Consider the following 12,802-nt stretch of genomic DNA (forward strand, 5'->3'; position numbering starts at 1 on the left):
TTTGTAAAATGGAGCCAAAAACGACATCTATTTCAAAGAGCTGTTACACAGACTTTAAGTAGTTGGAATAGAATCCCAAAGTCCCACTTCAAAGTCCCCCATAATCTGGCCCCAGCCTACCTCTATGATCTCGGCTTCTAAGATACCATTCCCCCAACCTCTTCCATCTCATACCAACGAACGCCAGCACGCTGCCTCACCGTTTCTTTCTCCAGTCTCCTCCCCGCACTTTTCAAGCCTTAAAGTCCTTTGTGAAACCATTCTGTGCTGCTCTAACAGAATACCTGAGATGGGGCAATTTATAATGAACAGAGATTATCCCAGCACTTAGGGAGGCCAAGGCGGGCAGATCACCTGAGGTCAAAAGTTCGAGACCAGCCTGACCAACATGGAGAAACCCAGTCTCTACTAAAAATACAAAAAATTTGCCAGGTGTGGTGGTGCATGCCTGTAATCCCAGCTACTCAAGAGGTTGAGGCAGGAGAATCGTTTGAACCCAGCGGGGCAGGGGTTGCAGTGAGCAGATATCATGCCATTGCACTCCGGCCTAGGCAACAAGAGCAAAACTCCATCTCAGAAAAAAGAAAAAAGACCAAAAAAATCCCTTTCCAAAAGGGAGAAATAGGCAAGAAGCAGCAAGAGGTCCCAGGTAAGTTCAAGACCCAACAAGGCAGACAATATTAACTATCAAGCCTCTCTGGAGAATCACCTCCTTTGACTCCAGGTCCTAACCCTCTGGGCACCGTGGAACAGGGTTGAGTCCCCAGGGCCTCAGGCAGCCCCACCCAATGGCTTTGCTGGGCTCAGTCCACCCAGCAGCTGTCAGGGGTTGGAGTCTCCTGCCCACAGCTCTCCCAGGCTGATGCTGTAAGCTGGCAGCTCCACAGTTCAAGGCTCTCAGGCCACTCCCACGACTCTTACTAGGCAATGCCCTTGGTGGGGCTTCTCTGCAGCAGGTTCAACTCCGAATTTCTGCTTGTCATTGCCTGAGTACAGGCTCTGCTGCTGTGATGAGTCCCTGCCTGGCCCCAGGCTGTCCACAGCATCCTGTGAAATCCAGGTGGAGGCTGCCCCACAGCTCTATAGCATTCTTCTTGCCTGAAAATCAGCACCATGGATGCCACCAAGGTTTATGACTTGTACCTTCTGGAGCTGCAGCTCAAGCCACCACTGGGCCCACTCGAGCCACAGGTGGGGTAACTGAGGAGCAAGGCACCGGATGTGGGGAGCAGAGATCCAAGGCAGCTCTGGGGAGCAGAGATCCAAGGCAGCTCTGGGCAGCAAGCCTGTGGAGGGCCCCCAGTGCTCATCTACCAAGACACTTCGGCCCTCCTAGAGGGCAAATGTGATGGGCCTGTGATGGGGGGACAGTCTTAAAGATATCTGAAGTAGCCTCACCAATACAGCAAGACCCTATCTCTACAAATAAAAACTAAAAGTTAGCTGGGTGTGAGGGCGCGTGTCTGTAGTCCCAGCTACTTGGGAGGCTGAGGCAGGAGGATCACTTGAGCCCGGAAGTTCGAGGCTGCAGTGAGCTATTACTGTTCCACTGCACTCCAGCCTGGGTGACAGAGCAAGACCCTGTCTCTAAAAAACAAACTAAACTAAACTAAACAAACAATTCTGAAAAGCCTTTCAGATGGCTGAAACAGCTGGGTGTTTTAAATTATTTCCTTCTTGTTTATCTTTTTAAACGAAATAACAGTGCCAAATACAAAGTATTTCCTCTTGAGTTTAGACTCCGAAGCCAGATTGCCTGGGTCCAAATCCTGGTTCTACCACTTTTTAGTTCAGTAATCTTGGAGATAAATTACTTAAACGGCTTTGTGCCTCAGTTTCCTCATTTGTAAAATGAGGAAAACAGTAACTAGGGGTAAGACAGGTGTAGGGCTAACAGGAATTAATGAGTAAACTGAAGTGTTAGCAGAGTACACAGTAAGAGCCATGACAATCTGCAGTGATTACCACCGTATGTGATACATTCTTTTATACTGGAGACATTCATGGAGCACCTACCTGTCAGGAAGACACTGGGATACATCAATGAACAAAACCAGACCCCAGCTTTGATGGAGCTTGCATTCTAGTCCAGGGAGACAAACATTAAATCTAACAAATACCTAACATTGTTAGAAGGTACTAACTGCTACACGTAAAGGGTCTGAGGCAAGTCAGAAGTGAGGAGATGGATGTGGATAGATAGGACTCGCTGAGAAGGTGAGGCTGAGACTGAGAAAGGTAAGAGAACAAGCCTCAAACACTTCTGGCAAAGGGACATGCCAGGACCAGCTGAGGCAGAGAGCCCTGCGGTAAGGTGATGCTGGAATGGTCAAGGGTCAAGAGCCCACTGGGGCTGGAGCAGTGTGCCAGGGGAGAGCCAGTGGCCAGCAGAGTCAGAAAGGACAGGTGCCAGATTGTGAAGGGCCCTGCCAGGACTCAGGCTGACTGTGATGCTGAGCACAGGAGTGGCAGGTTCTGACTTGGCCTTCTCGAAGGGATCCTCTGGCCACTGTGTTAGAAAGGAAGGGTGGGTTGGGGACACCAGTGAGGAGTGACTACAGCTGCCCAGGTGAGAAGCACGGGCTTCATGAGATGAGAAGTCCAAACAAAGACTGAAGCAGCCTGACCATCTCAGAAACTTTGACACCACTGCGTGATTCAAGTATCTCATACACACAAGTTCCCTAATTTGAAGATACACATTTCTCCTATTTTCGCAATTTCTATAATCACGACACGTCTTCAAATTGCTGCCAAAACTCACAGGGCTGTTTCAGGATCTTGGCAGTGGATTACCTACATGTGTTTATTTTGCAGAAATACACTGAGTTGTACTTTTATGATCTGTGCACATAGCTGTGTGTGTTGTATTCCCATACATATGTAAGGACACCAGGGCCTATGAAGGCAGCCAGCTGCCAGGCAGCAGACTCCGACACATCTGCCGCTTCCTCCCAGGGATTTGACTATTCTCTCAGTACAACTGTTTGCATGGTACTGCCACACAAAGTTGATTTATAAATCTACTATTGAACAAAATGCCTTAATAGCAATTAAACTGAATCCCAAAATGAAAAAGAGTTTGCAAAAAAACTATTTTTCATATTCTAAATGATGCAAATACTAAGCAGTAAAATTACTAATTTTTTTAAAAAGAAATTACAAAATGTTCTAAGTCGAGAGATGTTTTTACTGATCCCAGCGCCTTGAAAGACTACTATTACATCTGTCACACTCCCACAACAAAAGAAGTTTTAGCAGCATGGAACTCATTTACACAAGGATAAAACTAAGAATAGTGAGCCAAATAGGGAATGAAGAAATCCCTCTATTTTTAAATATGCCTTGGAGCTAAAAAGATCAGGGGTATGTGTTATAGAAAGCATTCCTTCTGTCAATGGCCAAAATGCTACAATCAAAATGCTACAATACTATGTCATCAAAAAGAAATATCCTACATTAAAAAGGATCTACTCCGTCTCAGCACGAATATATTCTAAGAGCAAAAGAGGGCATCTGGTCAGAGTATCCTCCATCCTGGGGCAAGTTCTCGGAAGTTAGCAGGAGACCAAGAACCGTGCGTACACTCTGGGGGTAAAAGGATTGTTTTGTCACTAAATCATTCTGAAGTAAAGGCAGCTTTACACTTCCTAACATAGTAACAAACGTATTTCTAAGACAGGAAACTGTACCAACATCCTTAAGGAAAGTTCTGAGGTCTTTTGTTTTTATTTTATTTTCTTAGAGACAGTGTCTTCCTCTGTCACCTAGGCTGGAGTGCAGTGATGCAATCACAGCTCACTGCAGCCTTGACCTCCTGGGCTCAAGCAATTCTCCCCCATCAGCCTCCTGAATAGCTCATACAGCAGGCACGCACCACCATGCCTGTTCTTTTTTTCTGTGTAGATATGGGGTCTTGAATTGGGCTCAAGCAATCCTCCCACCCTGGCCTCCCAAAGTGCTAGGATTTATAGGTGTGAGCCACTACACCCAGTCAAGTCTTTTCTTTTCTTTTTTCTTTTCTTTTTTTGAGACAGAGTTTCGCTCTTGCTGCCCAGGCTGGAGTGCAATGGCGCTATCTCAGCTCACTGCAACCTCTGCCTCCCAGGTTCAAGCGATTCTCCCGTCTCAGCCTCCCGAGTAGCTGGGATTACAAGCATGCGCCACCACACCCGGCTAATTTTTGTATTTTTAGTAGAGACGGAGTTTCATCATATTGGTCAGGCTGGTCTCGAACTCCTGACCTCAGGTGATCTGCCCGCCTAGGCCTCCCAAAGTGCTGGGACTACAGGCGTGAGCCACTGCACCCGGCCCAAGTCTTTTCTTAAAACAGACTGACAAGGTGGCAACAACCTGCCAAAAGCTTTAACCTGCAAGATATCATGCCAAGAGCAGCCATGTGTCATTTATGTATAAATATAGGAGTTGGATATTTTCATAGAAATTCAAGCTTTCTGATTGCGAAGCCTACTCTTATTTAAAATATAAGCCTGCAATAATTAATCGGGATTGCTAATTAATATTCATTCAGAAGCTGTGTCATCAAAAGGCAAAGGTGGTTTTTTTGAAAACTGATAAAGGAAGGGACGAAAGTTTTTTGTTATCACCATCTGTAAAGGAGTTTTAAAAAAAGAAAATTCTGGGACAGGTGCAGTGGCTCATGCCTGTAATCCCAACATCTTGGGAGGCCAAGGTGGGTAGATCACTTGAGGCCAGAGTTTGAGACCAGCCTGGGCAACATGGCAAAACACCATCTCTACGAAAAATACAAAAATTAGCCAAGCATGGTGGCGCATGCTTGTAATTCCAGCTACTCAGGAGGCTGAGGCACAAGAATCACTTGACCCCTGGAGGCGGAGGCTGCAGTGAGCAGAGATCACACCACTGCACTCTAGACAGCTTGAGTAACAGAGTGAGACTGTCTCAAAAATAAATAAATAATCATTTTGATATAGATGATTTGCTGAACTGTACATAGAGTTTAGTATGAGGACGAGTTAGAGTTCCAATTTCACCTTCCCAGTTTCACACTATGATTAGAAGACTTGCTGTGACTTTGCATTTTTCTTTTGAGGAAGTAATTTAACATAAACACTTCTATCTAACATTACTTGTTCCTTAAACATCATCATTCACTCACATTCCTCTCTCAAACCTGCTGTTGATTTATGATAAAACACAACAGGATCATTCCAGCAGAAAATGGTTTCCAGGCTGATGCAGTGTCTCCAGGGGAAAAGCAGCTGCTTGGCTGGTCACACGCAGGAATAAGAACTGGAGTCCCTGAGTGGGCTTCAGGAGGGGCAAAAAGCCGCCGAGAATGACGTTTGCTATAGATGAAGTTTGTGGCCCTAACAGGGAAGGTAAAGACCCTTTAACCAAATGATACTGTTGCTGAATGCAAGTGGTTGTTTTTTCTTCCTCAAGGAGAACCCATCGCAGTGGCCCACTGCCAGTGGTCACTCTTCATCATAAATACCCTCAAAATCCTTTCAATCCCTTCTCGCTATCTATCACCTTACCTTCAAAGTCAAGATCTTAGGAGGAATGTCACCGTTTGAGTTGTGTCTACCACTCCTGTCTCTCACCCACTGCAATCTGGCTTTTGCTCCTATCAGTCCTGGAAAATACTCTTGCTAAGGTCACAACTGACCCCTCGCTTTGTACCTTACTACACTTCACTTGAGTCAGCCTCTCTACCTCTATCTCCACCCCACACTGTCCTCTGGTTTTCCTTCCATCCCTCTGACCACTCCCCGTCCTAGTTTCCTTCACGTTTCTGAAATATTGAGGGACTAGAGAGTTTCATCACTATCCCTGCCTGGAACTCAGGGAAACTTAACGGAAAGTACTGTAATCATAACTATTAGTACAATACACTTCAAATTAGTAGATCCTTATTACATCAAGGTGAGAACATTCAAAATGATCTTGCTTGACTAGGGGCAAGATAAAGAGTGCTTCTTCTAGACTCACCTATGTCTCAGCACCTCCCACCTCCAGGTGTATGCTCATCTTGTACCTAAGGCTCACACACAATATGATCATGCAACCTTGCATGCTGTGTTAGGGTTCCTTGAAGGCATGTGTATCCCACGCTCATCTGAACAACCTCTCCACAGAAAATTCTTAGCCATCATTATCACTTGCACTCAGTTTTGTTGAATGGATGGACACTCAAATTTTATGCAGGCAGTACTAGTTGCCTGCCTGCCTACCAGACACAACGCATTGAGCTGGCCGCAGAAGGGAACAGAATGCAGAGACACAGAGCATGTTTGTGACTGCCCAACGCTGGGTGAGAAACAGGGCCTAACTATAAGTGGGCCTGGGAGTGGACTGGGGAGTTACTGGGGTAATGTAAAAGTTCTAAGACTACATTACGGTGATGATTGCAGAACTCAGTAAATCTACTAAATATAATTCAACTGCATACTTTAAATGGGTGAATTTTACAGAATGTAAATTACACTTTAATAAAGTTTTGTTTTTTAATGAACACAACACAGTACCAGAAGTTTACAGTTTAGTGGAGAAAACACATGTACACAAATTTGAGTAATTCTGACAATCAAGTAAATCATTATAATATACTGTTCTCATATTAAATAGGGAAACCATATTCTTTTTTTTTTTTTTTTCTGAGACAGAGTCTCGCTCTGTCACCCAGGCTGGAGTGTGGTGGCACGATCTCAGCTCACTGCGACCTCCGCCTCCCAGGTTCAGGCCATTCTCCTGCCTCAGCCTCCCAAATAGCTGGGACCACAGGCGCCTGCCACCACGCCCGGCTAATTTTTTGTATTTTTAGTAGAGACGGGGTTTCACCGTGTTAGCCAAGATGGTCTCGATCTTAGGGAAACCATATCCTTACAGTCTAATAAAGATCACTTTTTTGTATTCTTTGGCTAAACCTGTAAATAGTTACTAACTCAGTAAGTTTTCTGGAGATGGCAGGAAGCTGTATAATAAATGCAACTAAATAGTACCAGTGGATAAATGCAAACCTGCTCCTGAATTATTCAGGTATTTCTTTGGGTATCTCTATTGCAAGTCTCCTCCTACTCAACTTTAATGGAACGGCTAAACTGAAAATAGCCTGGTTCCTCAACCCTGACTGCTAAATGTATTCACGTGCTCATCATAACAACTGGCTGAGCCCTGCCACCTAATCACTAAACCAAAGCAAACTCCTGGTCAACTATGAAGCACGTAACTCTCCACACCTGTAGGTGCACTATGAACAATGCTAATTAGAAAACATTCATAGCAATGCCTGCAATAGGTGGATGTCTGAATATTATGTTGGACTGAAAGTCAACCATGGAGAGAACCGGAACTTGCTGAAACAAACTAACTCCCTTAAAGATTCATACTCAAGGGATATCTAATTTATGTCTTATATAATTTTCTTCTTAGACTACCAAAGGTCTTATGTTTGGATTTAAAATGACTTTAAAATATTATAAAATTCATTTTTAAAAAATCAATGTGCACCAAGCACAGTGGCTCATGCCTGTAATCCCAACACTTTTGGGAGGCTGAGACAGGTGGATCACTTGAGGTCATGAGTTCAAGACCAGCCTGACCAACGTGGTGAAACCCCATCTCTACTAAAAACACAAAATTATCCAGACGTGATGGCACATGCCTGTAATCCCAGCTACGCGGGAGGCTGAGGCAGGAGAATCCCTTGAGCCCGGGAGGCGGAGGTTGCGGTGACTGAGATCACGCTATTGCACTGCAGCCTGGCAACAAGAGGGAAACTGTCACAAAAAAATAATAATAATAAAATAAAATAATTAATGTAAAAACAGAATACACAAAAATTTTACATAAAAAATAAATTTATAAAATATAATAATTTGGAAGGTGTCTTTTGTTTTTTTAAAATTCTTCTTTGCTAAAAGCTGGCCGGGTATGGTGGCTCATGCCTGTAATCCTAGCACTTTGGGTGGCCAAGGCGGGAGGATCACTTTGAGTTCAGAAGCTCAAGATTAGCCTGGGCCACACAGTGAGACCTCGTCTCTAACTGAGAAAAAAAAAAACTAGTTTAACAATCCAACTCCTCCTTTAATTCCTACATGAACTGCTTATAATGGGGGAAATAGATGAGATTTACTGTAATTTTTATTTTTTACATAAAAAATTTTTACTTTTTAAATTTTATGCAATGTATAAGATCCTTCCATCAAACTGAATTTCGAGTAGTAGCTCTCTGAAGCACTTTATATATGCATATGCAAATGATGAAAGGCAGAATTTAAAAACCAATGAATTCTACTTCCTTATTCTTTCATTAACCACAGCTAAAACGTGAAACAAATTTTCTGAGTAAAAGCTTACTATTCAATCTGTGTGGTTTAAGGAACATAAGCTACCAAAACGGAAAGCTAATCATATACATACAACAGATTATCAACGACACAATAAAAATTTCGTGATTAATATTTGACAATAAATTCATCTAAATGGTATGCTGTTGTTTGCAGAACTGCACACAAAACAGACACACACAGAAGCTAGTAAGGACATACAGTATTGACAGTTACTATACCCATGGGGTGTGGTGATGAATGGATCCCCGACCACAACTTTTTGAGAAATATCTACATTTTCTAATTTTTGTTACAATAAACATTTTTCTTAGGGAAGTATCTCTGAGCCTTGACTGTGATTAAACCATCTGTGATTAATCTCAAAATCAAATTACCTGACTCAAAGGTGGGATGGAACTTGTCTGAGAAGTGGTTTGAGATATAGGACCGTTCATCTGTAAAGTTGAAAACAAAGACAACATCAGTACAACATTAAAAAAAAAAACACCACCACATGTCTTCAAACCACAGTAATAGGGCCAAACTAAACCCACTGAGAAATGCACATTTTACATGACAAATTTGTGAATTCATAAGATATTCAGAAGGTAGGAGGCTTAAAATTTTTAAATTCTGAATGAACATCACAGATAAAGTTCTTTGTAGTTTCATTTGGGAAAACTAAGAAAAGCTACTTTTCTCAAAGCCATTTTGGAACTTTAAATATTACCGCTTGACATAAAATTTTTAAATGAACAAAAGTAGTCAAAAAAATTTATATTAAAATCCTAACTCTTGGCCGGGCGCGGTGGCTCAAGCCTGTAATCCCAGCACTTTGGGAGGACGAGACGGGTGGATCACGAGGTCAGGAGATCGAGACCATCCTGGCTAACACAGTGAAACCCCGTCTCTACTAAAAAATACAAAAAAACTAGCCGGGCGAGGTGGTGGGCGCCTGTAGTCCCAGCTACTCGGGAGGCTGAGGCAGGAGAATGGCCTGAACCCGGGAGGCGGAGCTTGCAGTGAGCTGAGATCCGGCCACTGCACTCCAGCAAGGGGGACAGAGTGAGACTCCGTCTCAAAAAAAAAAAAAAAAAAAAAAAATCCTAACTCTTTAAGTACATCCTACTATAGTGACTATAATGTTATTAAAGTATTTACAAATCACTACATATCCTCGATTTAAAAAATAAATGGCTTTAAGTATCTAGAGTTATAACAATTTTGTTTTTGTTATCACCTACTACTTATAGTTTCCTCTACAAAGCTACCTATACATTTTTCAGACTGATGGGGCTCAGGACTTCCTCCCCCAAAAATACGGCACATTGACATTTGAGGAAACAGCAGAATCAGGCCAAGGAAACTAGAAAGAATTCTCCTTACCCCTTCTCCCTTGAAGCAGGCCATAACACAGCCAACACTCCCCTAAAGACCCTTCCAGAGGGGCCCTGCTTTGTACCAGGAGGAATATCACACAGGGATGTCAAGAAAAACCTGAACACACCAGCCTTGCTAAGTTTCTCCAGTTTATTAGCTCTAAGTCACATCCCTTCTGTCCAATCATGCTTCTCCACACTGTCAACATCTGCATCAGACTCCGTAAAAAAAAAAAAAACAGTTTTCCCTATTTCTTGGGTTCTTCCTTTGTGGAGGCTCCTATGTCACATACAACTTATTACTAAATACACGTGTATGCTTTTCTCTTGTTCATCTGTCTTTTGTTACGGTGGTCTCAGCCATGATCCTCAGATGGGTAAGAAACCTGTTCTCCCCTACAAGACTCTAATATCCATATGCAGATCCTAAGATGTGCCAGTGTTCCTGTTGAGAGCCCCTTACTAACCCCAGTAGAGAATCCTTTATCAAAATAGCAATGGACTCCCCACCACCCCATTCGACAGCACCCACCAGATGAGCACTGTCCTTGCCCTCCTGGACTCTCTGCGTCTGCGGTTCAGCCACAACCTTAGCGTCCTGATCAGAAGTCATGGGCTCCACTGGGAGAAGTGTGATGCTAACCTCAGGATGCTGTAAAATGGCAAAGACATTAAACAGGTCATTTGAAGGGCACAGTATGATTATTTAAATAAAATTAAAATCCTTGAGTTTTCCAGCACACACGTTTATCCCTCTGAATTTAAAAAAGTTTAAAGAAGTCTGCCCATATGCATACTTTACTCACCAAGAAGTGAACTTAATTTTTTAAATAAGTAAGTTTCTTCTTCACACCATTCTGGTGAAGATGACCACACCGGGAAACTTGGAAACCCACGTGCTGACACAAATAAACCCATCTGTGCCTGAAAACTCAAGTCTTTTAAAAAAACAGAAAATTGAGGGCTTAATAGCCAAGATACATAAGGAACTTGCACCACTCGATAGCAAAAAATAAATAACCTGATTAGAAAATGGTCAAAGACATGAATAGGAGTTTTTCCCAAGACAACAGAAAAATGGCAATAGAAATACGAAAAAGTGCTCAGCATCACTAATTATTAGGGAGATGCAGAATAAAACCACAATGCTATTTCACCTCACGATGTCAGAATGACTACTACCAGTAAGACAAGAGATAACAGGGCATGGAAGAAACAGAACCTTTGCACACTGTTGGTGGGAATGTAAATTGGTGCAGCCATTATGAAAACAGTATGGAGGTTGCTCAAAAATTTGAAAATAGAACTACCATATGATCCTTTCTGAGTGTTTACCCGAAGGCAATGAAATCACCACCTCATAAGAATATCTGCACCCCCATGGGGATTGCAGCATTATTCACAATAGTCAAGACACAGAAACCACCTCGTTGTCCATCAACGGACAAATGGATATAGAAATCGTGATGTGTGTATATGTCTGTCTATGCTATGGAATGAAATATTGTTCAGCCTTTAAAAAGAAGGAAACTCCATTGTATGCTATAACATGAGTTAATCTGAAGGATATTGGCCAAGTGAAACATGCCAGCACAAAAACACAAATACTGCATGATCTCACTCATATGTGAAAGCTACTATCTTAAAAAGTCAAATACATAGAAACAGAGAATAAAATGGTGACTACTGCCAGGCACGGTGGCTTAAGCCCATAATCTGGGAGGCCGAGGCAGGCAGATCACCTGAGCTCAGGAGTTCGAGACCTGCCTCACCAACATGGAGAAACTCCGTCTCCACTAAAAATACAAAATCAGCTGGGCGTGGTGGTGCATGCCTGTAATCCCAACCACTCGGGAGGCTGAGGCAGAAGAATCACTGGAAATCAGGAGGCAGGGGTTGCAGTGAGCTGAGACAGTGCCATTGCACTCCAGTCTGGGCAACAAGAGTGAAACTCCGTCTCACAAAAACAAAACAAAAAACAAAACAAAAAATGGTGACTACCAGGGGGCTAGCAAGTAGGGAGGAAATGAAGAGATCCGTGTCATGGGTACCAAGTTACAGATATTTTGGCTGAGTAAGTCTGGAGATCTAATGTACAACACGAGGCCTGCAGCTGTAATACTGTATTGTACACCAGAAACTTGCTGAGAGTATAGTCTAGGTGCTTTTAGCAATACAAAAGAAGGGTAAAATTACATGAAGTAATGGCTATATTAATGGGCTGGACTCTAGTAACCATTTCACTACGTATATCAAAACACCTCATGTACACACAATTAAAAAAAAAAAAGGTCAGTTGTGGTGGCTCACACCTATAAATCCCAGCACTTTGGGAGGCCAAGGCAGGTGGATCACCTGAGGCCAGGAGCTCGAGACCAGCCTGGCCAACATGGCGAAACCCCATCTCTACTAAAAATACAAAAATGAGCTGGGCCTGGTGGCCATGCCTGTAGTCCCAGCTACCCGGGAGGCTGAGACACTAAATTGTTTGGATCTGAGAGAGGCAGAGGTTGCAGTGAGCTGAGATGACACCACGGCACTCCAGCCTGGGTGACAGAGCAAGACTGTCTCAAAACACACACACACACCACACACACACACACACACACACACACACACCCCACCACGGCACTCCAGCCTGGGTGACAGAGCAAGATTGTCTCAAAACACACACACACACAACACACACACACACACAGAAAATTACAAAGTTAATAGGACTCCAGAAATAAAAACAGTTGTTGATGAATGCTAAATTTAGATATATTTAAGTGTCCTCACTTAACATCATCAATAGGTTCTTGGAAACTGACTTCAAGTGAAAGGATGTGTAGCAAAATCAATTGTACCACAGGCACAAACAAGCGTTAAGTTCCTACAGCATACTTCCAGTCACAAAAATACCACCAAACTTCTAAATAAAGACCCAAAACTCCTTCTAACATTTTCAAATGGCAATAAATATGAGCCACACACATTTTTAAAAGATTAACAAGAAAGACAATTATGTACCTAATTTCTGGTGAGTCAGAAAGTGACAGTGGTCACAGTGGTGATGTAACCACCACTGGATTTAACCAACCAAGGAATAAATGCTTGCAAAGTGAA

The 12,802-nt window shown here is 42.9% G+C and overlaps 1 protein-coding gene across 10 annotated transcripts in view; it reads right to left on the reverse strand.

Annotated features, from left to right (window-relative positions):
- LARP4B (La ribonucleoprotein 4B) overlaps positions 1–12,802 on the reverse strand; it is a 125,646-nt gene that overhangs the window by 67,583 nt on the left and 45,261 nt on the right. For 8 of the 10 annotated variants that reach the window (XM_045399467.3, XM_045399465.3, XM_065520215.1 and 5 more), the window contains 2 exons: positions 10,227–10,346; positions 8,711–8,770 (listed from right to left, as the gene is read on the reverse strand). The exons of the other annotated variants lie outside the window; for them this stretch is intronic. In XM_045399467.3, coding sequence (XP_045255402.2) covers positions 8,711–8,770; positions 10,227–10,346 — 180 coding nt within the window. The remainder of the gene's footprint in view (positions 1–8,710; positions 8,771–10,226; positions 10,347–12,802) is intronic. 10 annotated transcript variants of the gene reach the window in all.

Source organism: Macaca fascicularis, chromosome 9 (genome assembly GCF_037993035.2).
Source record: "Macaca fascicularis isolate 582-1 chromosome 9, T2T-MFA8v1.1".
NCBI classification, from domain to species: Eukaryota; Metazoa; Chordata; class Mammalia; order Primates; family Cercopithecidae; genus Macaca; species Macaca fascicularis.